General features: G+C 42.8%; 1 protein-coding gene across 1 annotated transcript in view; it reads left to right on the top strand.

Annotated features, from left to right (window-relative positions):
• The window catches only part of loxl4 (lysyl oxidase-like 4), a 56,805-nt gene that overhangs the window by 9,049 nt on the left and 22,554 nt on the right, over positions 1 to 25,202 (top strand). The window contains exons 4-6 of the mRNA XM_038990875.1: positions 24,068 to 24,106; positions 24,385 to 24,598; positions 24,898 to 25,075. Coding sequence (XP_038846803.1) covers positions 24,068 to 24,106; positions 24,385 to 24,598; positions 24,898 to 25,075 — 431 coding nt within the window. The remainder of the gene's footprint in view (positions 1 to 24,067; positions 24,107 to 24,384; positions 24,599 to 24,897; positions 25,076 to 25,202) is intronic.

Here is a 25,202-nt window from a genome sequence, read left to right as displayed (position 1 = left end):
TGTTTGTAACTTATTTTTGTTCAACTTATTTTGTATATAATGTTGCAGCTACCGTCTCTTATGACCGAAAATAACTTCTGGACATCAGGACTGTGATTACTCACCATGGACTGACATAATCATTTTTTTCCTTTAACTAGTCTGATGAGGCCGACACAAACGATATACTGCTTTCTCGGTAACAGGCCCAGATCCCCGTGATTTGCATGAAGATGAGGCGGAGAAAAAGGGGCCGTAAGGCGGGCTGCCTTCTGAGAATTCTTAGGCGATCGAATAAACCCCCACTTCCTTCCATTCTGCTAGCAAACGTGCAATCTTTGGACAATAAAATAGATGACCTACGCGGTAGATTAAACTACCAACGGGACATCCAAAACTGTAATATCTCATGATTCACGGAAACGTGGCTGAACGACGACACTATAAACATACAGCTGGCTGGTTATACGCTGCACCGGCAGGATAGAACAGTGGCGTCTGGTAAGACAAGGGGCGGCGGACTATGCATTTTTGTAAATAACAGCTCGTGCACGATATCTAAGGAGGTCTCGAACTATTGCTCATCTGAGGTAGAGTATCTCATGATAAACTACAGATCACATTACCTACCTAGAGAGTTTTAATCTGTATTTTTCACAGCTGTTTACATACTAACACAGTCAGAAGCTGGCACTAAGACAGCGTTGAATGAGCTGTATTCTGTCATAGGCAAACAAGAAAACACTCACCCAGAGGTGGCTCCTCGTAGCCAGGGACTTTAATGCAGGGAAACTTAAATCCGTTTGACCAATTTTCGATCTGGACCACCTTTACTCCACACACAGAGATGCATACAAAGCTCTCCCTCGCCCTCCATTTGGCAAATCTGACCATAATTCCATCCTCCTGGTTCCTGCTTACAAGCAAAAATGTATTAAGCAGGATGCACCAGTGATTCTGTCTATAAAAAAGTGGTCAGATGAAGCAGATGCTAAACTACAGGACTGCTTTGCTAGCACAGACTGGAATACGTTCTGTGATTCTTCCGATGGCATTGAGGAGTACACGACATCAGTCATTGGCTTCATCAATAAGTGCATCGATGACGTCGTCCCCACAGAGACCATGCGTATATACCCCAACCAGAAGCCATGGATTACAGGCAACATCCGCACTGAGCTAAAGGGTAGAGCTGCCGCTTTCAAGGAGCGGGACTCTAACCCGGAAGCTTATAAGAAATCCCGTTATGCCCTCCGACGAACCATCAAACAGGCAAAGCATCAATACAGGACCAAGATCGAATCGTACTACACTGGCTCTAACGCTCGTCGGATATGGCAGGGCTTGCAAACCATTACAGACTGAAAGGGAAGCACAGCCGAGAGCTGCCCAGTGACACGAGCCTACCAGACGAGCTAAACTACTTCTATGCTCGCTTCGAGGCAAATAACACTGAAACATGCATGAGAGCACCAGCTGTTCTGGAACACTGTGTTATCACGCTCTCCGCAGCCGACGTGAGTAAGACCTTTAAACAGGTCAACATTCACAAGGCCGCAGGGCCAGACGGATTACCAGGACGTGTACTGCGAGCATGCGCTGACCAACTGGCAAGTGTCTTCACTGACATTTGCATTGCCACCCCCTCTTTTACACCGTTGCTACTCTCTGTTGTTGTCATCTATGCATAGTCACTTTAATAACTCTACCTACATGTACATATTACCTCAACTAACCGGTACCCCCCTGTATTTAGCCTCACTATTGTTATTTTACTGCTGCTCTTTAATTACTTGTTACTTTTATTTCTTATTCTTATCCGTATTTTTTTTAAACATTTTTAATTTGTTTTGTCATAGCCAACGAATATAGGACCCAGAGTTTTACCTGACCAGGTCATGAGATCAGGAAAATCTTCAGGACCCACTGCATCCCCAGGGAGTTGGAATTGACTCCCTAATGCGCCATCCACACCCCCACCACGAGAACCTGCAGTAGAGATAGTGATGTGTAAAGAAAGAGACAAGATAAGCACAGCAAACCACACAGAATACCAAAAATAGGAGGAAGCATGCGAATTCCTGAAACAAACCATTTCAAGCTAGGAATATATATTTTGTGCACATTCTAATATATATATATATTAAAAAAAATATATATATATATACATATCTAAAAATATATATATTTTTATATTATATATATATATATATACAGTGGGGCAAAAAAGTATTTAGTCAGCCACCAATTGTGCAAGTTCTCCCACTTAAAAAGATGAGAGAGGCCTGTAATTTTCATCATAGCGGGTCTGTCACTTCAACTATGACAGACAAAATGAGAAAAAAAATCCAGAAAATCACATTGTAGGATTTTAATGAATTTATTCACACACTGTGAATCAGCAGTGTGTAACAGCAGTGCGTGTTACTTCTCTCGAATACTCCATGCTGCTCAATGACTCACTCACTCCTTCACCCCTATAGGCAATTATGACTGAATGGTCTTGAGAATGTCAGCTGTGTGGGGACTGTAGGTGTTGTCAGCCAGGTCAACACTGCATCAGGCCTGGATACCACACTAAAGTTTCATGTTTTTTTTTGTCACCAGTGGTGGAAAAAGTACACAATTGTCATACTTGAGTAAAATTAAAGACACCTTAATAGAAAAGTGTGAAAGTCACCCAGTAAAATACTACTTGAGTAAAAGTCTAAAAGTATTTTGTTCTAAATATACTTAAGTATCCAAAGTAAATGTAATTGCTCAAATATACTTAAGTATCGAAAGAAAGACCATACCAGACCAGAGCATATGGCTCCTGTCCCCTCCTGGCTTCAAATTCCTTATATTAAGCAAACCAGGTGGCACCATTTTCTTGTTTTTTAAATTTACGGATAACCAGGGGCACACTCCAGCACTCAGACATCATTTACAAACGAAGCATGTGTGTTTAGTGAGTCTGTCAGATCAGAGGCAGTAGGGGTGACCAGGGATGTTCTCTTGAGAAGTAGGTGAATTAGACAATTTTCCTGTCCTGCTTAGCATTCAAAATATAAAGAATACTTATAGGTGTCAGGGAAAATGTATAGATAAAAAGTACATTATTTATTTTGGAATGTACTGAAGTAAAAGTTGTCAAAAATATAAATTGTGAAGTACAGATACAAAATAAACTACTTAAGTAGTACTTTAAAGTATACTGAACAAAAATATAAATGCAACATGCAACATTTTCATTGATTTTACTGAGTTACAGATCATATGAGGAAATCAGTTAATTGAAATAAATTCAATAGTACCTCATCTATAGATTTCACATGACTGGGAATACAGATATGTATTTGTTGGTCACAGATACTGCTCGCCCACACGACACCATACACATGGTCTGCGGTTGTGAGGCCGGTTGGACGTACTGCCACATTCTCTAAAACGATGTTGGCGGCGGCTTATGCTAAAGAAATTAACATTCAATTCTCTGGTAACAGCTTTGGTCGACATTCTTGTAGTCAGCATGCCAATTGCATGTTCCCTCGAAACTTGAGACATCTGTGGCATTGTGTTGTGTGACAAAACTGCACATTCTAGAGTGGCTTTTTATTATCCCCAGCAGAAGGTGCACCTGTGTAATGATCATGCTAATTAGTCAGCTTCTTGATATGGCACACCTGTCAGGAGAATGGATTATCTTGGAAAATTAGAAATGCTCACTAACAGTGATGTAAACAAATGTGTGCACAAAATTTGAAAGAAATAAGGTTTTTGTGCTTATGGAACATTTCTGGGGTCTTTTATTTCAGCTCATGAAACATGGGACCAACACTTTACATGTTGCGTTTATATTTGTGTTCAGTGTATTTTTACTTAAGTACTTCACACCACGGATTGTCACGTGCACAAGTACAGTGAAATGCATTTCTTCATTTCTGCATAAACAGAACAGCAGATGAAAGATAGAGAAGAGGATAGATGGGGTAGTTATAGCTTTCACAGTATTCCTTGAATGGAGTTGTGTCTGACTACTCGTCAAGGAGAGGGAGGAAGGGGGAGAGGGAGTGGTGAGTGAAGAGGACAAGATTGGTGTAGCCTGAAGGACTTGGCCTGAAGCCTTCACAGGCAGCTGACTTCTGTTGGCATCTTGTTTTATAACCTCTGAGGTCAAGGGAACAGAAACACCAAGGCTATCAAGAAAAGAAAGAGAAAGTAAGGAATAAAGAAGAAAAAGACTAAGAGAGGTGGATATATTCAGGAGCATTTCTTTGTCCGGTTTTGACAAGTGCATGCTAGTCCAATGGCCTTGTCCGAAATCTGTCTTGCCTATTACTTAATAAAACTGCATTCTGTGTATCATAGGCTACTACATACTATTTAGAACATACGGTTTAGTTAAAATGTATGCAGTTAGCAACAAATATTAACATACTAGACTCACCCATAGTGAGAATGCGTCATCTAATGCTTAATTGTGTTGTTTCCCGCCATTCATTCATTAAGGTACAGTGTGTCCCCTTATCTCATTATCAGCTGACAACAGTTGTTGTCTTCCTCAATAGTGTGCAGTGAATTCTACCAGAGAGGAAGAGATGAAGCAAGAGGATTTACTCCGCCCAAAATCTGTCAGCGTGAGATAAGCCCTTTTTTTGTATGGAGGTCTATGAGAGAGCGTCGAATTATGTGAGGCTTATTTGATCAAATATAAGTTCCGTAAGGTTTAAAGTGTTACAAATGATATAAGTACTGATATAAGTGGATGCACATGGCATTCCGGCAACTTTTAGAAAAACGAGTTAGCTATGCCTGTGTATCTGCCCTCTCATTGGCTATAATAGTCCCACCTGATCTCGCCTGCCTTCAATCATTGAGGACATGTATTTCCATTGTTAGAGTGCTCACTCGGCTATCTTATCAATATAATAGATAATCTTTGAATCTACTGCATGAAAAGTCAAAGAGTATGACAACCTGGCATTTAAAGCATGCACATTTTTCGAAATGTCACAGTCTACTATAAAACATTTTATTTCGCATACCAAAAATGCCTACTTGTACGGGTATTCGGACACGGCCATTGTCTTTTCAAAATTCAAACCACCGGTTTGTTTTTCCATCAGTAGTCCTCTGTTGCATACTTAGTTTACTAAATTAAATGGCATTTTTGATGGCATTTGGTGGCTTTCTGTTTTGATTCAGTTCTGTCTTTGTGTCCTAGGGTTGACCTGATGTTGTGTTCACAAGGGACAAATGGGAGAAAACTTCTGGAAACTGACAACAAAAAGGGACATTCTCATTGGCAAAACTTCATCTGTTTCAAAGCATTTTCTTTCATTTCGTGCCTACTGAACAGTACCCAAGTGTTTGTATGCCTTCTGGTCCAGCTGATGAAAGCTTTAGACCTGTCATCACATTACTCTGATATGACCTAGAATGGCCAGATCGTTTTCACCTCATTACAGTTATACATGTTTAAAGTCTGTATAGTTATTAAGGCCAGTTTTGCTCTTTTATAGTTTTTTTCTCATGGATTTTATTAGTGTTTTAGTCCTGGTTGGTTGATAATTGTAAGACATAACAGTTTTTTATGAATAGCCCAATATCCCACATCCTAAGATTGTGTGATTGAGTGACTGATGGTTGGTTGACTGAAATGGCTTAAAAGTGCAGTCTGCAACTTTCATTATTTTCTTTCTTCAAACACTGTTGTCCAAGAAGCTACATAAAAATAGCACTTATTTAACTCGAAATGAAAGTTATAGACTGTACCTTTAATGTAGGCCTGACCGAGTAGAGCCCAGTATGGACTGGCATGACCTGGCATGGATTGACATATATACCAGACAGTCTCTGGTCCATTCTTAGAAAGCCCAGACCAGACCAGAGCATATGGCTCCTGTCCCCTCCTGGCTCCTGTCCCGTCCTGGCTTCTGTCCCGTCCTGGCTTCTGTCCGTCTGTACTGGTCTGGATGAGACTCTGAAGATGTTGTAATTATAGGTTGGGCAGGAGTAAGGCTCTTCAGGATTTCTGCCTGGCCTGCCGCCAGAGAAAAAACGTCCCAATTATAGCTGTGTGTGTGTCCGTTGATATATGTGTGTGTGTGTGTTTGTGTATGTGTGTGTATAGTGTATATACATGCATCCTTTGTGTGTGTGTCCGTTGATATACAGTATGTGTGTGTGTGTTTGTGTATGTGTGTGTATATACATGCATCCTTTGTGTGTGTGTGTGTGTGTGTGTGTGTGTTTGTGTATGTACAGTATGTATGTGTGCATCGTTTGTGTGTCTGTGTAAGTATGTTTGCATGCGTGCATCGTAAATGTGTGAGTAAAGAAGAGTGTGTAGGGCAGGTACTGAGCCACTGAGGCTATCCAATTATAGTTTGGGCCCTACTTTGGCCCGCTGTGTCAGCAACGTCTGTTTCTCTCTGTCACCCTGGAGATTTGAGGACCTACAACCACCATTTTGTTTAATTGCACTTCAGCCCAGCTCTCCCTAAGATGGGGGTATTATTTTCCTTAGGGTGACATTCTGTGTGTCCGATTCAGTCTTGGTTGTGTCTCAGATCTAAGCAATCTGAGTGATCCTAAGTGAGCTTGTCTCTAATTTATATGGACGTCTTTTCATTTATGTAGGCCTATGTATTGCGGCTGTGCTTTATGTGGTTGTGGAGAAGCGATGAACCCTGGTGCTCAGCCCAAGTTGTAACTTAAATAGCTTTTGTTTTGATGGATATGTCATACTGCATTCGTTGTGTAAGATATCATCCTAGCCAAGGAAAAGCTCATAGGCTATCATCTCTGATTCCATGGAAAAAGTTTATCCTGATATGATAGGAGGACAAAGACTATGCAACTCTGTAACTTCACCTTCGCATCTGAAAACTGTGCTTAGATCGGTGGTTCCCAACAACCACTACCCTGACAAAGCCTTTGGTGGTTAAAGTGGTTGTTGTTAATATTCAGGGTTCAAACAGTACTCCTTCTTTTGGCACTGTATGGTAAGGGAGGGAGATAATGTACAGCTTCCTAGGAGTACGAGGAGAGAGAGAGAGATAAAGAGAGATGGATGAAGTGAGAGAGAGAAAGAGAGCGAGAGAGAGCGAGAGAGAGAGGGAGAGAGAGAGAAAGTAGCAAAGCAGTAAGGCAGTCAGGAAAGTAAGGGAGTGTGACGGTGCTGAAAACAGAAACAGCAGGGTGACTGTTGCCATTTAGCAATTTAGCAACAGGGGTAGGTCCCCCTATCGTTAGCCTCTCTCTCTCTCTCTTGCTCTCCCTCTCCCTGTGGGTTGGTAAATGAGGGGTGGAGGCCTCGAACACACTGATTATTCAGGCAGACTGGGGCTCTTGAGAGGTTAAACACATTTAAACACACACCATTACTGAGTCAGAGGTGTAGTCTAGGAACAGTAAATCTGTTTTCTCAACCTGATTCGACCTGTTCATAATGTGTGTTCATACAAGTGTTCATAATATACACACTAGTTAGCTGGCTAACATCTGTGCAATCATTACAGAGAAAGAGGGATTTGTGCAATCGTTTGTGTACTGTAGAGAGAGCTCACCATAAATACCTACAAAGACAAAAGAAGTTGCATGAATAAAGTTAGAATAGTAGTAATTATACATGGGTTTTATGTAGTGCTTTTTAATGTCCTAAAGCCACTTTAAAGTTAGGTTGAATTTAAGTGAACTTAGGTCAAGTTCAACCAAAGTTCAATGAAATATACCATAATTGAATCAAATGTAGAGTCTAGTATAGGGTCGAAACGTGTTTTTCTTTCCTCAGTGCTCAATTTACTCATTGTCAGTGTGGTTTTCTGGTGAGAGAAAACAGTTGGTTTGATTGTTGTGTGGTGGGGTCACACTTATGTCACAGACAATCTCTCCCCTGGGGGGTGGGTGTGTGTGTGTGTGTGTGTGTGTGTGTGTGTGTGTGTGTGTGTGTGTGTGTGTGTGTGTGTGTGTGTGTGTGTGTGTGTGTGTGTGTGTGTGTGTGTGTGTGTGTGTGTGTGTGTGTGTGTGTGCGGGCGTGCCTATGAATATGTGTGTCGATTATCTGGGTTACGAACGTGTAACAACGGAGACACATGGAAGACCTGTCCAAGTTATTTTATGTGTGTAATTTAAGAACAAGTGTTCAATTCAATTCGCAGCGTGTGTCTGTTTCAATCAACAACAAGCCCTTTATTATGACCTTACTGCTACAGTATATGTCTGCCTGAACATTACTCACACATTTAATTCAACTTTTGTGGCCTTAATTTAAAGCACGTGTCAAACTCATTCCACGGAGGGCTGAGTGTCTCCGGGTTTTCGCTCCTCCCTTGTACTTGATTGATGAACTAAGGCCACTAATTAGTAAAGAACTCCCCTCACCTGGTTGTCTAGGTCTTAATTAAAAGGAAAACCCTGCGGACACTAGGCCTTCCATGGAATGAGTTTGACATCACTGCCTTAAAGGGATAGTTCAACCATTGATGCTTTAAGTTTCATGACAAGCTAGCTATGTTTGTCACAAGTGTCTGAAGGTTAAAAAAAAAGATTGTGACTAAGGACAAAAAATATAACTTTTAAGGGATCACAACTAACTGACTAAGTTATTTTGATGCTGATTTATGTATGCTAAATATAAGCATGCCTGGTGTCAGTTTACATCCATTGTTTTTACGTCAAAACATGCTAATGCTAGCATTAGATGACAGTGTATTTGGGTACTTGAAAGCGCTATTTGAAACCCATACATATGTAGCCTATTATAATATTAAACTTAACAGAAGTTTAAATAAACATGTTTATTTCAGTCCCTCCTACATGGCTAATAGACAACTTTCATCGTATTGAAACAAGGATTTTTATCATGTTGTTGGTGAGCACTTTACCATAGCATGACTTTACTCTAGCTGCTTTAAAATATCAGGGCTATGACAATGCACTATCAAAAAGAATCATACAGTTATGAATATAACTACTGTTTCCTGAAGGAGGAAAGGAGGTATAGCATGCTATGGGGAGTCAACGACCAATCATATTTACCTGAAGAAAAGTCACGCCCAACGGGCCAATGGATGCTGAGCCCGCCCTCAGAATCCCCGCCTTCCTGGCTATAATACCAGGGATCACATTAATTTCCTCAATTCGGTACAGCTCTTTTGCTAGCCCAAACACTGACAGTGCGGGGCCAAAATATGTCATATGCCGTTCCCTTAGGAAGTGCCCTACCCCAAGCTGGATTAGTGAAACAGACAAAAAGCTGGTCACGAACGTGGATATTCTTGGTCCTATCCATATACGTGCGTAAAGTGCGCACCGGACACATGCCATGCAACCTCCATTGTTCACTTCAAGCAAACGGAGGAGGGGACCTGTAAGACATAGGCATAACATTGGGAGCAAAAGCTGCATTAGGACGTACTGTAACATCACTTTGTAGTCACCAGGCGCAAACTCCTAACAGGAATGTGTACTGATAGAGTGTGGAGATCCAAGGCTATGAGCAGGGCAGTCTTGTAGGAAAGGACCTTCAGGTCCTCAGACTCCAATGGTTCAAACGGAGGCTCACACAGAGCGTCCAGGACCAAAGCCAGGTCTCAGGTTGGTGCCATATGCTTTGACACTGGTCTGAGCCGACGTACACCTTTTAGGAACCGCACCACCAGATGATGACACCCCGGGGTAGAGCCGTCAATCCCTACATGACACGCCGAGATTGGCTGCCATATAAACCTTCAATGTGAAAAAATAAAGGCCCTTCACAAAAACCTCTTGAAAGAACATCAAAATGTCCACCAAAGAACTCTGAAAAGGAAAAACTCCTTTAACGTGACACAAACACTCAAACCCCAAGCCGTCAAATCCAACAATTCAGGGTCCAAAACCACAGATTACATATATGTGCTTGTGGGTGCCAAACAATTCCATGCACCTGGGACAATAGATCCCGACGACATGGAACCCTTCACGGGTCCCCGCCGAATAAGCGGATGCTTGTTAATGTTGTCGAACATTAGCAACACATTCTGTCCCGCCAACATCAGAAGGAAATGTTTCAGCGCTAACAAAACAGTCTGTAGCTCTAGCTAATTGATATGCAGTACACTTTGCACTGCCCACACACAGCGCTTCCAGTAAGGATGCGTCTGTAGTGATCACCCTGCGGGACCCTACCCAGCCCATGAGAATCCCCTACAACAGCAGTCTCCGGTCCCACCAAGGAGTCAACACCCTTAGGCACGACGGGGATAACTTGAGCAACCGATGGCAGTGACGAGATTCATCAAGCCGCATAGCAATCACCCAGTGCTGAAACAGACACATCAACAGAAGCCCCAGAGGCACCACAGCTATCATAGAGGCCATCAGACACAATACCCACAGGCACAAGCAAAAAGGCACAGAGTGCCCCAACTGAAACCATGCCAGACAGAGACAGAATGCGACTCTCCTCTGCTGGGACAAAATTGCATGATTCAGGACCAAAATGAGACCCAGAAACTGAATTTTCTGAGCTGGAGTCAAACAGCTTTTCTGATGATTCACTATGAACCGCTGAGTCTGAATATGAGAAACCAGTGTGTCATGGTGGAGTTCCACCTGTTCCCACAACTCTGGACCAGCCAAGCATCCAGATATGCCAATACTCTGATCAGCTAGCACCGCACCAGTGTCAAAGCTGCCTCCACCACCATAGAAACAGTGTGGGGGGATAGAGAGAGCCTGAAAGGCAGGACCAGAAACTCATAGGCCACAACCTCGAAATGAAACCTCACCTGTGGGGTGAAAATACGCATCCTTCAGATCAATGGACGTGAACCAATCTCTGGGACGCACCGACTGCAATAACCGACGAAGTGTGAGCATTTTGAACTTGCAAACCTTGAATGTGCTCATTTAAAACATGAAAGTCCATGATGGAACGCAACGTTCCATTGCTTTTGGGAACTAAGAAGTACCGGCTGTACCAACCGCTCTATACTTCTGACACGAGGACCACCCAAATAGCCTGCTTTTGAAGGAGAGAGGAAATCTCCTCTCTCAAGACAGGAGCTAGGAATTCGGGGACCATTGATGCAATGATGCCACGAAAAGGAGGGCGCACATCGAACTACAGACCGTACCCTCTCGTTACCTTCCTCATCACCCATGATGAAATTGCGCATGCACGCTGCCAGTCTCCTATACATTATCTCCTGAAGGGGCAGAGCACCACCCTGAGGACTGGGATCATTTGTTTTTCTGTCATGCTTGTTTTCATATCCACCACTCTTGACAACCGTGCGTCTGAATGTGGGAAAGGAACTGTGTTTATTATGCCCACACCTGTACGATACCACACTTTCGATACCCCTGAACAAAATTTTGTGGTACCACCGTTCTGATACCCAACCCAGACTAGGTTTGGGGACTTCAGCATCCAGTAACTTGCCCCCATTGACCCGAGCCACTTGTGAGCCCTATTGTCACAGTAAATACTTGGGGAGTAGGGCCCCACTGAGCCACCACCGTCGCCTTCATACTTTCCCCACAGACAGGATAGTACAGCGGGACAGATGCAGCACAAAATCAGCCGTAGCCTCGGATTTCGTTGAGAAGCTCTGAAACCGGCTTCCCTGTCTCCATGGTCTTATTCAGCTCCTGCAACAAATCAGTATCATACATCAGCAGCATTGTGACCACATTCAATGAACGAGCTGCCACATCCTCAGCCTGGTACACTTTGTCCATCTGATCTGCCAGAGAACCGGCACAGTTCATTTGAAAGCACCGTGCTTGGATTTACCCCCTTGTTAGCCTCTGGAGTAACTCGGCGGTGTGCTTAAGAGGACTGCCTCCTCCATACCCTCTATATTCATGATTTTGTCTGGTAGCACCAGCCTGGCTGAATGAGGGAATCTCAGGTTGCCTTTAGCTTATCTGTGAAATCTTTAAATGGGGGTTAGTGATTCTTCACCACTGCAGGGACAGGAGATAAATACTAGTGATGTTACGTTTGATACCGGAGCTCCGAGGCATGTGTCAAAATCGCTAAGCAGCTAACTTTGAAGCAGCGTGCCGATGCGTGTAACATTTTATCTGAATTACGTCATCAATGGCATCCAAAGAATCATTTGATTGCGTGCTTTTTCAAAACGTGTGTTGGAAAATGCTAGATTCCACTGATTTCGCTGTGGTTCCGGGGGTTTCTTTGATTCTAAGCTACTTTCAAACACCAACCTCTATTGCACATATCAAAGCTGCAGACTAAAGTTAAATCGAGACTTGGCTTCCTCTATTGTAATTGCTCCTCTTTCACCCCAGCTGCCAAACTAACCCTGATTCAGATGACCATCCTACCCATGCTAGATTATGGAGACGTAATTTATAGATCGGCAGGTAAGGGTGCTCTTGAGCGGCTAGATGTGCTTTACCTTTACCATGTGCTTTACCAATGCTCCTTATAGGACACATCACTGCACTCTATACTCTTCTGTAAACTGGTCATCTCTGTATACACGTCGCAAGACCCACTGGTTGATGCCTATTTATAAAACCCTCTTAGGCCACACTCCCCCTTATCTGAGATATCTACTGCAGCCCTCATCCTCCACATACAACACCTGTTCTGCCAGTCACATTCTGTTAAAGGTCCCCAAAGCACACACATCCCTGGGTCGCTCGTCTTTTCAGTTCGCTGCAGCTAGCGACTGGAACGAGCTGTAACAAACACTCAAACTGGACAATTATATCTCAATATCTTCATTCAAAGACTCAATCATGCACTCTTACTGACAGTTGTGGCTGCTTTGCGTGATGTATTGTTCTCTCTGCCTTCTTGCCATTTGTGCTGTTGTTTGTGCCCAATAATATTTGTACCATGTTTTGTGCTGCTACCGTGTTGTGTTGCTACCATGTTGTTGTCATGTTGTGTTGCTACCATGCTGTGTTGTCATGTGTTGCTGCCATGCTATGTTGTAGTCTTAGGTCTCTCTTTATGTAGTGTTGTGTTGTCTCTGTTGTCGTGATGTGTGTTTTGTCCTGTATTTTTACTTAATTTATTTGTATTTTTAATCCCAAAACCCGTACCGGCAGGAGGCCTTTTGCCTTTTTGGTAGGCCGTCATTGTAAATAATATTTATTTCTTAACTGACTTGCCTAGTTTATTAAAGGTGAAATAAAACAACATGTAAAAAATAAATAAATACTGGACACCTTACTTACAAATATAGTTAGGATTTTGTACAATGTTTTTCACCACTCCGGTAGCTTAGCAGGTAGAGTAGGGAACTATGGAACTTTTAGGGACATGAGGTTATGAGGTCAAATCCTGTTGAAAACATACTATTTTGAAAATGTTCTATGTGAAGCCACACTTTCTGCACGGTTGTTCAAATAATGCTTTATTTAGTATAGTACAAGCTTCTGTCTGCCTCTTAAGCTGACAGTCCTTGAAATCGGACAGACTTTTAAAAATATATATCTTTAGATGACTTATTTTAAATGATTTCCCACAGTTTCTAGGTCAGAAGACAACAATCCAGACCTTCCGAGGACCATGTAAACGTCCTCTGTCGAATAAACGTATATTTGCCTCCCTCTGGTGGTTGGCTGCATCATTACATCGATTTATATCACATCACTGCAACTTTACATCAGAGGCGTGGTCCTTAGAAAAACATTTATCCAGCTCAACTGCTCCACGGCACATACATGGCAAAGCAATTACTGAATTTGTATTGAGCAGGCGGATCTAAATACATCACTTTCATAGCTCTACGATATAGAATGTGACCTACACACTTCCTTAAACCTAAAATATGTAAAGAAGTAATTTTGCGTGGAAGTCAAACATTTGTTTTACATCAGAGGCAGACACATTGCATATGCTCAGAATGACAAAATCAAGACCTTTACTCAGCCCTTCTCCCATTGCCTATAAGGATGAACACTGTTTAAATGAGCCAAATGTTGATTTAGACATTCACAAATGTAACAGATTTTGACTGTCACTAATGTCTTGATACTGTATGTTTCGTATAGTAATAAAGAAGGTGAAATATTTTTGCTAACAGATTATAACTATATATGGACATATTATAAAGTATGAAAATACTTATTCATTCACAATTGTATTTTATTTGACTATCATACAGTATTTAGATGTTTTATTATGCTTTTATTGTGTACGAGATCTTATGGGTTGAAAAGTATTTTTTTCTCAGACATAAATAAACAATTAAAGGTGAAAGCCAAAGGTCATAGCTTTCTGGGAGGGAACACTACTACAAAATATTGATGACTAAAGCCATAGCAAAGCAGTGCAAAATGGCTGTCAGCTCAACTGGTTTTAACACCTCAATCACACTGCATTTTGAGACAAATTAATTTCCAATGGAACACTGTGTTTTTATTTTATTTAACTAGGCAAGTCAGTTAAGAACAAAATCTTATTTACAATGATGGCTAATTATGTGCCACCCTATGGGACTCCCAATCACAGCCAGATGTAGCCTGGATTTGAACCAGGTACTGCAGTGACTCCTCTTGCAGTGTCTTAGACCACTGTGCCACTAGGGAGCATTTGCCTTGCATCATTCCGTTGCTGAGGCAGTTGCAGTGTGTTCTGTGTGGTGCATAAGTTGGATTTATCTATCTATTTATCTATGCTGGGAGGCAAACGCTCCCGAGTGGCACAGTCGTCTAAGACACTGCATCTCAGTGCAAGAGGTGTCACTGCAGTACCTGGTTCGAATCATGGCTGTTATTAAACTGTATGCGTAGACGTCTTGACAGAAAGGGTAGCAGAAGGTGAATGTTCAACTTTTGTTGCACACATATCCAAATGATGCTGCCTACCATTTTGCGCAATGTACTTACTATGAATATGGTATGTTGTTGTCCCACCTAGCTATCTTAAAATGAATGTACTAAGTGTAAGTCGCTCTGATTAAGAGTGTCTGCTAAATGACTAAAATTTAAATCTAATCAAATGCTGCTATTTATTGCCGACCAGCAGATGTCACTAATGTGCATTGTAAACAGATAATGACGCTCCGAGTAATGAACCGTTTTTCTGAAATTTGGTGAAAGCGCTGAAGCCCTCAGAGAGCCTCAGTTTCCCATCACGTGTAAATACCTTCCCCCAAACCTGGAGGAACTCCACTGTGGGGAAGAAGACAGCCAATCCACCCCCAGGTGGGCTGCCGCCCTACGACACAGCTCCATCAAAGGCTAATTAAAAAAATATATATATTTCACCTTTATTTAACCAGGTAGGCTAGTTGAGAAAAAGTTGTCATTTACAACTGCGACCTGGCCAAGATAAAGCAAAGCAGTTCGACACATACAACAACAAAGAGTTACACATGGAACAAACAAACATACAATCAATGATACAGTAGAAAAATCTATATACAGCATGTGCAAATTAGGTAGGATAAGAGAGATAAGGCAATAAATAGGCCATGGTGGCAAAGTAATTACAATATAGCAATTAAACACTGGAATGGTAGGATGTGCAGAAGATGAATGTGCAAGTTGAGATACTTGGGTGCAAAGGAGCAAGATAAATAAATAAATACAGTATGGGGATAAGGTAGATTGGATGGGCTATTTACAGATGAGCTATGTACAGGTGCAGTGATCTGTGAGCTGCTCTGACAGCTGGTGCTTAAAGCTACTGAGGGAGGTAAGAGTCTCCAGCTTCAGAGATTTTTGCAGTTCGTTCCAGTCATTGGCAGCAGAGAACTGGAAGGAGAGGCGGCCAAAGGAGGAATTGGCTTTGGGGGTGACCAGTGAGATGTACCTGCTGGAGCGCGTGCTACGGGTGGGTGCTGAGTGAGTGACCAGTGAGCTGAGATAAGGCGGGGCTTTACCTAGCAGAGACTTGTAGATGACCTGGAGCCAGTGGGTTTGGCGACGAGTATGAAGTGAGGGCCAGCCAACGAGATCATACTGGTCGCAGTGGTGGGTAGTATATGGGGCTTTGGTGACAAAACGGATGGCACTGTGATAGACTGCATCCAATTTGTTGAGTAGAGTGTTGGAGGCTATTTTGTAAATGACGTCGCCGAATTCGAGGATCGGTAGGATGGTCAGTTTTACAAGGGTATGTTTGGCAGCATGAGTGAAGGATGCTTTGTTGCGAAATAGGAAGCCGATTCTAGATTTAATTTTGGATTGGAGATGTTTAATGTGAGTCTGGAAGGAGAGTTTACAGTCTAACCAGACACCTAGGTATTTGTAGTTGTCCACATTATCTAAGTCAGAACTGTCCAGAGTAGTGATGCTGGACGGGCGGGCAGGTGCTGGCAGCGATCGGTTGAAGAGCATGCATTTAGTTTTACTTGCATTTCAGAGCAGTTGGAGGCCACAGAAGGAGAGGTGTATGGCATTGAAGCTCATCTGGAGGTTTTTTAACACAGTGTACAACGAAGGGCCAGAAGTATACAGAATGGTGTCGTCTGCGTAGAGGTGGATCAAAGAATCAATAGCAGCGAGAGCGACATCATTGATGTATACAGAGAAGAGAGTCGGCCCAAGAATTGAATCCTGTGGCACCCCCATAGAGACTGCCAGAGGTCCGGACAACAGGCCCTCCGATTTGACATACTGAACTCTATCGGAGAAGTAGTTGGTGAACCAGGCGAGGCAATCATTTGAGAAACCAAGGCTGTTGAGTCTGCCAATAAGAATGTTGTGATTGACAGAGTCAAAAGCCTTAGCCAGGTCGATGAATACGGTTGCACAGTAATGTCTCTTATCGATGGCGGTTATGATATCGTTAAGGACTTTGAGCGTGGCTGAGGTGCACCCATGACCAGCTCTGAAACCAGATTGCATAGCGGAAAAAGTACGGTGAGATTCGAAATGGTTGGTAATCTGTTAGTTAACTTGGCTATCAAAGACCTTAGAAAGGCAGAGTAGAATATGTATAGGTCTGTAGCAGTTTGAGTCTAGATTGTCTCCCCCTTTGAAGAGGGGGATGATCGCGGCAGCTTTTCCAATCTATGGGAATCTCAGACGATACGAAAGAGAGGTTGAACAGGCTAGTAATAGGATTTGCAACAATTTCGGCAGATCATTTTAGAAAGAGAGGGTCCAGATTGTCTAGCCCGGCTGATTTGTAGGGGTCCAGATTTTGCAGCTCTTTCAGAACATCAGCTATCTGGATTTGGGTGAAGGAGAAGTGGGGGAGGTTTGGGCGAGTTGCTATAGGGAGCGCAGGGCTGTTGACCGGGGTAGGGGTAGCCAGGTGGAAAGCATGGCCAGCCGTAGAAAAATGCTTATTGAAATTCTCAATTATTGTGGATTTATCGGTAGTGACAGTGTTTCCTAGCCTCAGTGCAGTGGGCAGCTGGGAGGAGGTGCTATTATTCTCCATGGACTTTACAGTGTCCCAGAAGTTTCTTGAGTTTGTACTACAGGATGCAAATTTCTGTTTGAAAAAGCTAGCCTTAGCTTTCCTAACTGCCTGTGTATATTGGTTCCTAACTTCCCTAAAAAGTTGCATATTCGATGCTAATGCAGAACGCCACAGGATGTTTTTGTGCTGGTCAAGGGCAGACAGGTCTGGAATGAACCAAGGGCTATATCTATTCCTATTTCAATTTTTTTTGAATGGAGCATGCTTATTTAAGATGGTGAGGAAGGCACTTTTAAAGAATAACCAGGCATCCTCTACTGACGGGATGAAGTCAATGTCATTCCTGGATACCCAGGCCAGGTCAATTAGAAAGGCCTGTTCGCAGAAGTGTTTTAGGGAGCATTTGACAGTGATGAGGGGTGGTCGTTTGACCGCAGACCCAATACGGATGCAGGCAATGAGGCAGTGATCGCTGAGATCTTGGTTTGGAAACAGCAGAGGTGTATTTGGAGGGCAAGTTAGTTAGGATGATATCTATGAGGGTGCCCGTGTTTACGGATTTGGGGTTGTACCTGGTAGGTTCATTAATAATTTGTGTGAGATTGAGGGCATCAAGCTTAGATTGTAGGATGGCCGGGGTGTTAAGCATGTCCCAGTTTAGGTCACCTAGCAGGACGAGCTCAGAAGATAGATGGGGAGCAATCAATTCACATTTGGTTTCCAGGGCACAGCTGGGGGCAGAGGGTGGTCTATTGCAAGCGGCAACGGTGAGAGACGTATTTCTGGAAAGGGGAATTTTTTGAAGTAGAAGCTCGAATTGTTTTGGTACAGACCTGGATAGTAAGATAGAACTCTGCAGGCTATCTCTGCAGTAGATTGCAACACCACCCCCTTTGGCAGTTCTATCTTGGCGGAAAATGTTATAGTTAGGGATGGAAATTTCAGGGGTTTTGGTGGTTTTCCTAAGCCAGGATTCAGACACGGCTAAGACATCCGGGTTGGCAAAATGTGCTAAAGCACTGAATAAAGCAAACTTAGGGAGTAGGCTTCTAATGTTAACATGCATGAACCCAAGGCTTCTACGGTTACAGAAGTCAACAAATGAGAGCACCTGGGGAGTAGGAGTGGAGCTAGGCACCTCAGGTCCTGGATTAACCTCTACATCACCAGAGGAACAGAGGAGAAGTAGGATAAGGGTGCGGCTAAAGGCTATAAGAACTGGCCGTCTTCGGAACAGAGAGTAAAGCACGTTCGGAACAGAGAGTAAAGGGAGCAGGTTTCTGGGCACGATAGCATAGATTCAAGGCACAATGTACAGACAAAGGTATGGTAGGAAGAGAGTACATTGGAGGTAAACCTAGGCATTGAGTAATGAAGAGAGAGATATAGTCTCTAGAGACGCTTAAACCAGGTGATGTCACCGCATATGTGGGAGGTGGAAATAAATGGTTGGTTAAGGCATATTGAGCAGGGCTAGAGGCTCTACAGTGAAATAAGACAGTAATCACTACCCAGGACAGTAATGGACAAGGCATATTGATATTAGGGAGAGGCATGCGTAGCCGAGTGATCATAGGGGTCCAGTGAGTGGTTGGGCTGACTGGGGACACGGCGATTCAGACAGTTAGCAGGCCGGTGCTAGCAAGCTAGCAGTTAGCAGGCCGGGGCTAGCCAGCTAGCATAAGGGCCTTAGAGGGACGTCGCGATGGGGAAAAAGTCTGTTTTTGCCTCCTCGTGCGGTGACGTCGATAGACCAGTCGTGGAATTAGTAGGGTTCCAAGTAGCAGAGGGGTCCAAGTCCAATTGGCAAAATGGGTATAGTGGTCCAAGAAACTGGCCGATGGAACGGCTAACAGTCCAATATGCTATAGATAGCTAGCAGGCCGCGGTTAGCAGAATGGGCCTTCAGGGGACGTCGCGCCTGAGGGGCCTGTTGGGATCCTCGGGCAGATTATGTCGGTATTCCAGTCGTGAAGGATCGGCGGGGTTCCGTGCCTCGTACCGGCAGTAGAAGGGGTCCGGATATTATAGCCGAGGAGTGGGCTTCAGGAGTAGCCCAGGAGCCCTAGCCGGGAGATGGGTCTAGCATGGGCTAGCTCCAGGCTAGTTGGTGCTTGCTCCGGGACGGAAACGTTAGCCAGGAGTAGTCAACCCGGGTTCCGGTTAGCTAGCTGCCATGATCCAGATGAATGGGTTCAGAGTTTGCGGTAGGAATCCGGGGATATGTAGAGAAACATAGGTTCGGTATGCTCTGGTTTGAAACGCGTTGTACGAACTGGGGAGAGCTTTCCGAGTTAAAGATTAGCCGACTGATAGCTGGTAGCTAGTTAGCCACCAATTAACCACCAATGGTTCACTCTCCCCTGCCGAATACAAAGCCAGGGCTTTAGGCTGCCCCAGACTGATGTCATCTGATTCACACTCTGAAAACCCTCCAGAGCCAACCAGGGATAGTATTTCAACCCTTCTGGACACTGCCAGAGAAACTGGAATGAGAAACTGGAATGAGCCTCAATTGGCTGGGATGACACCCCTATCAACTCCAACCAGCGCTGCTGCTCTGTCCTGACCTCTAGCCTTTTTGTAACTTACTCTTTCTTCCCGCTGGCCATCTTACTCAAGCAAGGAGCACTGGCTACACAAGCAGAGCAGAAAGTAGTCAGCTTCTACAAAATAAAAAAAAACAATACCAAGACCCAAATCTCGCAACTTCTAGGACAGGTATCATCAACTAGATTCAGCCACGGGGCGATTTGTTGCTTGAGCAGATGGTCGGGGGGCCGGAACATAATTACAAAGAATTTGTAGACTGAAAATTGATCGCTAGAAGCCCAAACAGATATAATGTTTGACTAAAATAATAATTTCAAACCTTCCTTAAATTTATATATGATCACGTGTATGTGTGTTATGCGTAGGAATACTTGGGAACAAATGTCTTAAATTAAAATCACTTGTAGCTGATTTCCTGGTGTTTTTATAGTCTTTTATGTCCAACAACAAAAAAATTTACTCTATACCAATAAATACTATTTTTTTGCTCAGAAAACTTTGGGGGCCAAATAAAACAACCCACGTGCCGCCAGTTGGGGAACCCTAATCTTGGGTGACGACTTGTCTCTCCCCACTAACAGACACCTAAGTTGGAGCAGAATCTCGTACTCATCGTGTGCTTGAAAAGTTTGTGACTTTCTATTTTCAGGCAAGCTGAAGAGCGAAGAATTTATGAAAATGAATATGAGCCCTGGTATTATAGCCACGGAGGCGGGGCTTCCGAGGGTAGGCTCGTTATCTATTGGCCCATTGGGCGTGATGTCAGTTTTCTTCAGGTGAATATGATTGGTTGTTGACTCCCAATAGTATGTTATACCGAGTGAACTACTGACAGAGAACTGGCTGTTTCAACTCTTTTTATTAAGTAATTGGTTCCACAGCCTTTTTTTTTGTTTACTCAACTTTTCAGTCGAAGTGTTACCTGAACTAAGAGAAATCAGTTGGCCCAAACTTAGCTCCAAAAATTCTGTCAACTTGTCTCATATGTTTATTCAACTAGAAATTGTTATTTCGGCATTTTACCAACAAAAAAAGGCTGTGAAACTAGTTACACACAGCACTTAAAAAAACAAAGTTTTCAACTTACATAATTCACATATATGATTACATTGTGAATGCTCATTTGTACAGTAATTAATTTTCAACATGTCCTCACCTGGGATTTGAACTTACAACCTCTATGTTCATGGCATTCAGATCTTCCTGATACATCTCCATGTCTGTGTCAATTATCATTTAATCTGACTACTCTCCCATCATTATTTGAGTTACTTATTTCAGCAATTTTTGGCTTTTCTGTATAGTTGTCTGATATTGATGGGGTATATTACTCTGTTTTAATGTTACTCCTTAATCACTATGATAAATAACATAGTTATTTGCTTTGAAGTGCAACAACACAGGTAAAATCAGTCATTGACACAGACATTTTGGCATAGCAGGAAGATTAGAATGCCATGAACCAAGAGGTTGTGAGTTCAAATCCCAGGTGAATACATATTGAATATGAATTACTGTATAAATAAGCATGCACAATATAATCATGTGTGTCAAATATGTAAGTTGAAAACATTTTATGTTAAAAGCACTGTTCTCAAGTTGGAGCTAAGTTTGGAAAACTAAGCTTTTTTTAGTTCAATCAATACTTGGACCAAAAAGTTGACTAAAGTAAACAAAAAAATGGCTGAAGTACCACTTACTTAATAACAATTTGAATCTCTTGATTCCAACATCCTTGTTTGTAGCATGTGACTAGAAAGGCAGAAATGTTTTTTAGTTTCATGATGGAAATCCAAATATCCTGTGTTATTTGTAGATGTATTTGTTTCCCTAAGTGCAACTGACTGAGGTGTGTGTGTGGTCTATCTCAACTCCTGTTTGGCACTCCTGTTGCGGGAACTGAGGGACGGCTGCTTTGATGCTGATCGACCGTGTGTGTGTTGAGAGAGAGAGAGAATCAACAGGGGATTCCTTTTGGGCACGTCTTGGCTATGCCTGTGATGGAGTGCCAGGAATGGACTCTGGCCTAAATGTTTTATGAATCAAAGTTCATTCGGGTCTTTCATTTATTTCGTTTCTAGGACGGCCTGACCGGTTCTTTTGGTTAAAGTGTGCCAACACTGAGTGTTTGTTTGTGTGCGTTTGGGGGTTTTGTTTCAACATTTTCCCATCAATGTCGCTCATAGCTGTTCAAAGTCACATTTGCATATAGCCTATGCATGGTTGGTTAGGTTAAAGAGTTGTTTCAAAATGCCCGGTGTTTATTCTTGAATCCATTCCTAGTGATCCAGTTATTTACAAATGTTGTTGTACCAGCAATGTTCTTGTAAGATGCCAAGTAAGAGTGATTTAAGAGTTCTTATTTTGTCATGTTACCAACACCCCAGCAACACCACACCAGGGTCATATTCATTATGGCCAAACGTATACTGTTCAAAAAAAGGGTTCCAAAAGGGTTCTTTGGCTGTCCCCATAGGCAAACCTATTTGGTCCCAGGTAGAACCTTTTTGGTTCCAGGTAGAACCATGTTGGGTTCCATGTAGAACCCTATGTGGAAAGATTGTTCTCCTATGGGGCCAGCCAAAAAACCGTTGTAGGCTCTAGATAGCACCTTTTTTCTAACAGTCTAGCAACTTTTTAAATGGAAAACGAAAACAGGTAGTCCATCCCTGTTTCAGTCTGTTTCCTTAGAGTTGTTGCCTAATGAATACAACCCAGTTGATTGAGCAGACCTATACCCTCACGTTGGCAACAGAGATCATTGTTTTTCCCTTGAAGCCTGGCTTAGCTGACAGTACTTAACATACTGCTGTATGTGGTACATAGGCCTACACTCTGACCACTCATTCTAAACATACACACAGACCTAAACTAGACATTCCTGATGCAAATATCTACACCCCAAAGTAAAGCAGCGAGAGCCAGGACGTGGTGGTCAGAGAGAACAGGGGAAAATGAGTTTGTTCTTATTCTAACTATGCCACTCATGGTCACCAAAATACCACCTACGCACACACATGCACGCACACACAAAGATTTACTGTAGCACAACACAGATGGGCCTTTCTGTAGGCTGACATATTTGTCTATGTAAGTGTATTTATACTTGTTGACATCCGTACGGCCAGTATGTCAGGTACAGATGCTTCTCGGACATAACTGGTACTGTCTGTGTCCATGTACACAAACAGCACATGCCCAACAAGGTGGCTTTTGTTTTTGACAATGTGTTTGGCTGTAATTCTGTGTGGCATGGACCATATTAACCAAATGTGAGGCCAGTTTGTGAGGTGTAGGGAATGCTTCACCCATCTGTGTTCATCAACAACACATGCCCACCGATATGGCTAATAAACTGTGTGTGTGTGGGGGTATCATTTTGTGTGGCATGGATCATATTATCCAAACACCAGATATCTACAGTGTGTGGGTATCATTCTGTGTGGCATTAACCAAGCACCAGTGGTGGAAAAGGTACCCAATAGTCATACTTTAGTAAAAGTAAAGATACTTTAAAAGAAAATGACTCAAGTAAAAGTGAATGTCGCCCAGTAAAATACTACTTCAGAAAAAGTTTTAAAGTATTTGGTTTTTAATGTACTTAAGTACCAAAAGTAAATGTAATCACTAAAATATACTTAAGTATCAAAAGTAAAAGTATAACTCATTTCAAAGCACGGTTTTCTTGATTTTTTTAAATGTACGGATAGCCAGGGGCGCACTTCAACACTCGGACATCCTTTACAAACGAAGCATTTGTGTTTAGTGAGTCTGCCAGATCAGAGGTAGTAGGGATGACCGGGGATGTTCTCTTGATAAGTGGGTGAATTAGACAATTTTCCTGTCCTGCTAAGTATTCAAAATGGAACTAGTACTTGTGGGTGTCACGGAAAATGTAAGGAGTAAAAAGTACATTATTTTCTTTAGGAATGTAGTGGAGTGAAAGTAAAAGTTGTCAAAAATATAAATAGTAAAGTAAAGTACAGATACCCCAAAAAAACGAATTAAGTAGTACTTTAAAGTATTTTTACCTAAGTACTTTACACCACTGCCAAACACATGACACAGTTGTCTTCTACAAACGCTGATTCTGTAGGCAAGATTTAGTCATCTCACCTCACAGGAATAACATGTGTTTCATGAAACCTCAACTAGTAAACAGAAGAGATACTAACATCCTTTCTTAATGTTCCTGTTTCTTCACAGGAAAATCTGGGACACCAAGGTTGCTGATCCATCCACAAGGTAAGACCTAGTCAACGTTTGAACATCTCAACTAACTACAAATTATTTTTTTCTCCAGATGTTGATCATTTTGTAATATCATTTTGTATTATAATGCCTTGTGATTTTTAAATGTGCTTATAATGCATTATGTAGAGTGTTTAAATGAAGTGTTACTGGACAGTTCTTGTCTTGTTCCTCTCCTTCATGGAACTGACATGACAGACGTTAGCTATGCACAGGTTATGTGTTATAAAGCGCTATATGACATTTATGACCTCTTCTCTCCCACTTCCTAGGCTGAGCCTCATGGCTCGTAAAAAGGGTTTCTGGGTAGAGAAGGTTCACTGCCTGGGGTCAGAGACCAGCCTATCAGAGTGTCACGCTCAGCTGTCCATTCCACATAGCCCCACCCCCTGTAAGAGTGGGAGACATGCGGTGGCGAGGTGTGTACCGGGACCGCAGTTTGCACGTATGTCATCTGGAAGACCCCAGGCACCCCACCCAATTGTGGTAAGAGACAGGTACACGCACACATAAAAACATAGACACACACACACATCATGCATCACTGTGCTAAGAGCCAAGTCCTAGACACTTTTCCTGTGTTCTGCACAAACATAAGATACAAAACATTCTTAGACAATAATACAGTCTAGTCATACATGATGCTGACACTCTCTGTCTCTCTCTGTCTTTCTGTCTCTCTGTCTCTCTGTGTCTCTCTCTCTCTTTCTCTGTCTTCCGGTCTCTCGCTGTCTCTCTCGCTCATTCTGACTCTCTCTCGCTCTCTCTCTCCTCTCCCCCTCTAGCCGGTGCGTCTGAAGGCTGGCCCCAGGCTGGGTGAGGGCCGGGTGGAGGTGCTGAAGGAGGGGAAGTGGGGGACCATCGTAGACCACGTGTGGAACCGAGTCTCAGCTAGCGTGGTGTGCAGGGAGCTGGGCTTCGGAACCGCCAAAGAGGCCCTCACTGGAGCTTACATGGGACAAGGTAGGGTAGGACTCCCTCTCTATCTGTTATTCTCTGTCTTTTTGTCTCTCTGTCTCTCTCTGTCTGACTCTTTGTCTGTCCTACAGGGGTCAAGGTTTGACTTTTATTCTGACTGGCAAAGGAAAAA

Source organism: Salvelinus namaycush, chromosome 4 (assembly GCF_016432855.1).
Source record: "Salvelinus namaycush isolate Seneca chromosome 4, SaNama_1.0, whole genome shotgun sequence".
NCBI classification, from domain to species: Eukaryota; Metazoa; Chordata; class Actinopteri; order Salmoniformes; family Salmonidae; genus Salvelinus; species Salvelinus namaycush.
This window is presented reverse-complemented; position numbering and strand designations above follow the sequence as displayed.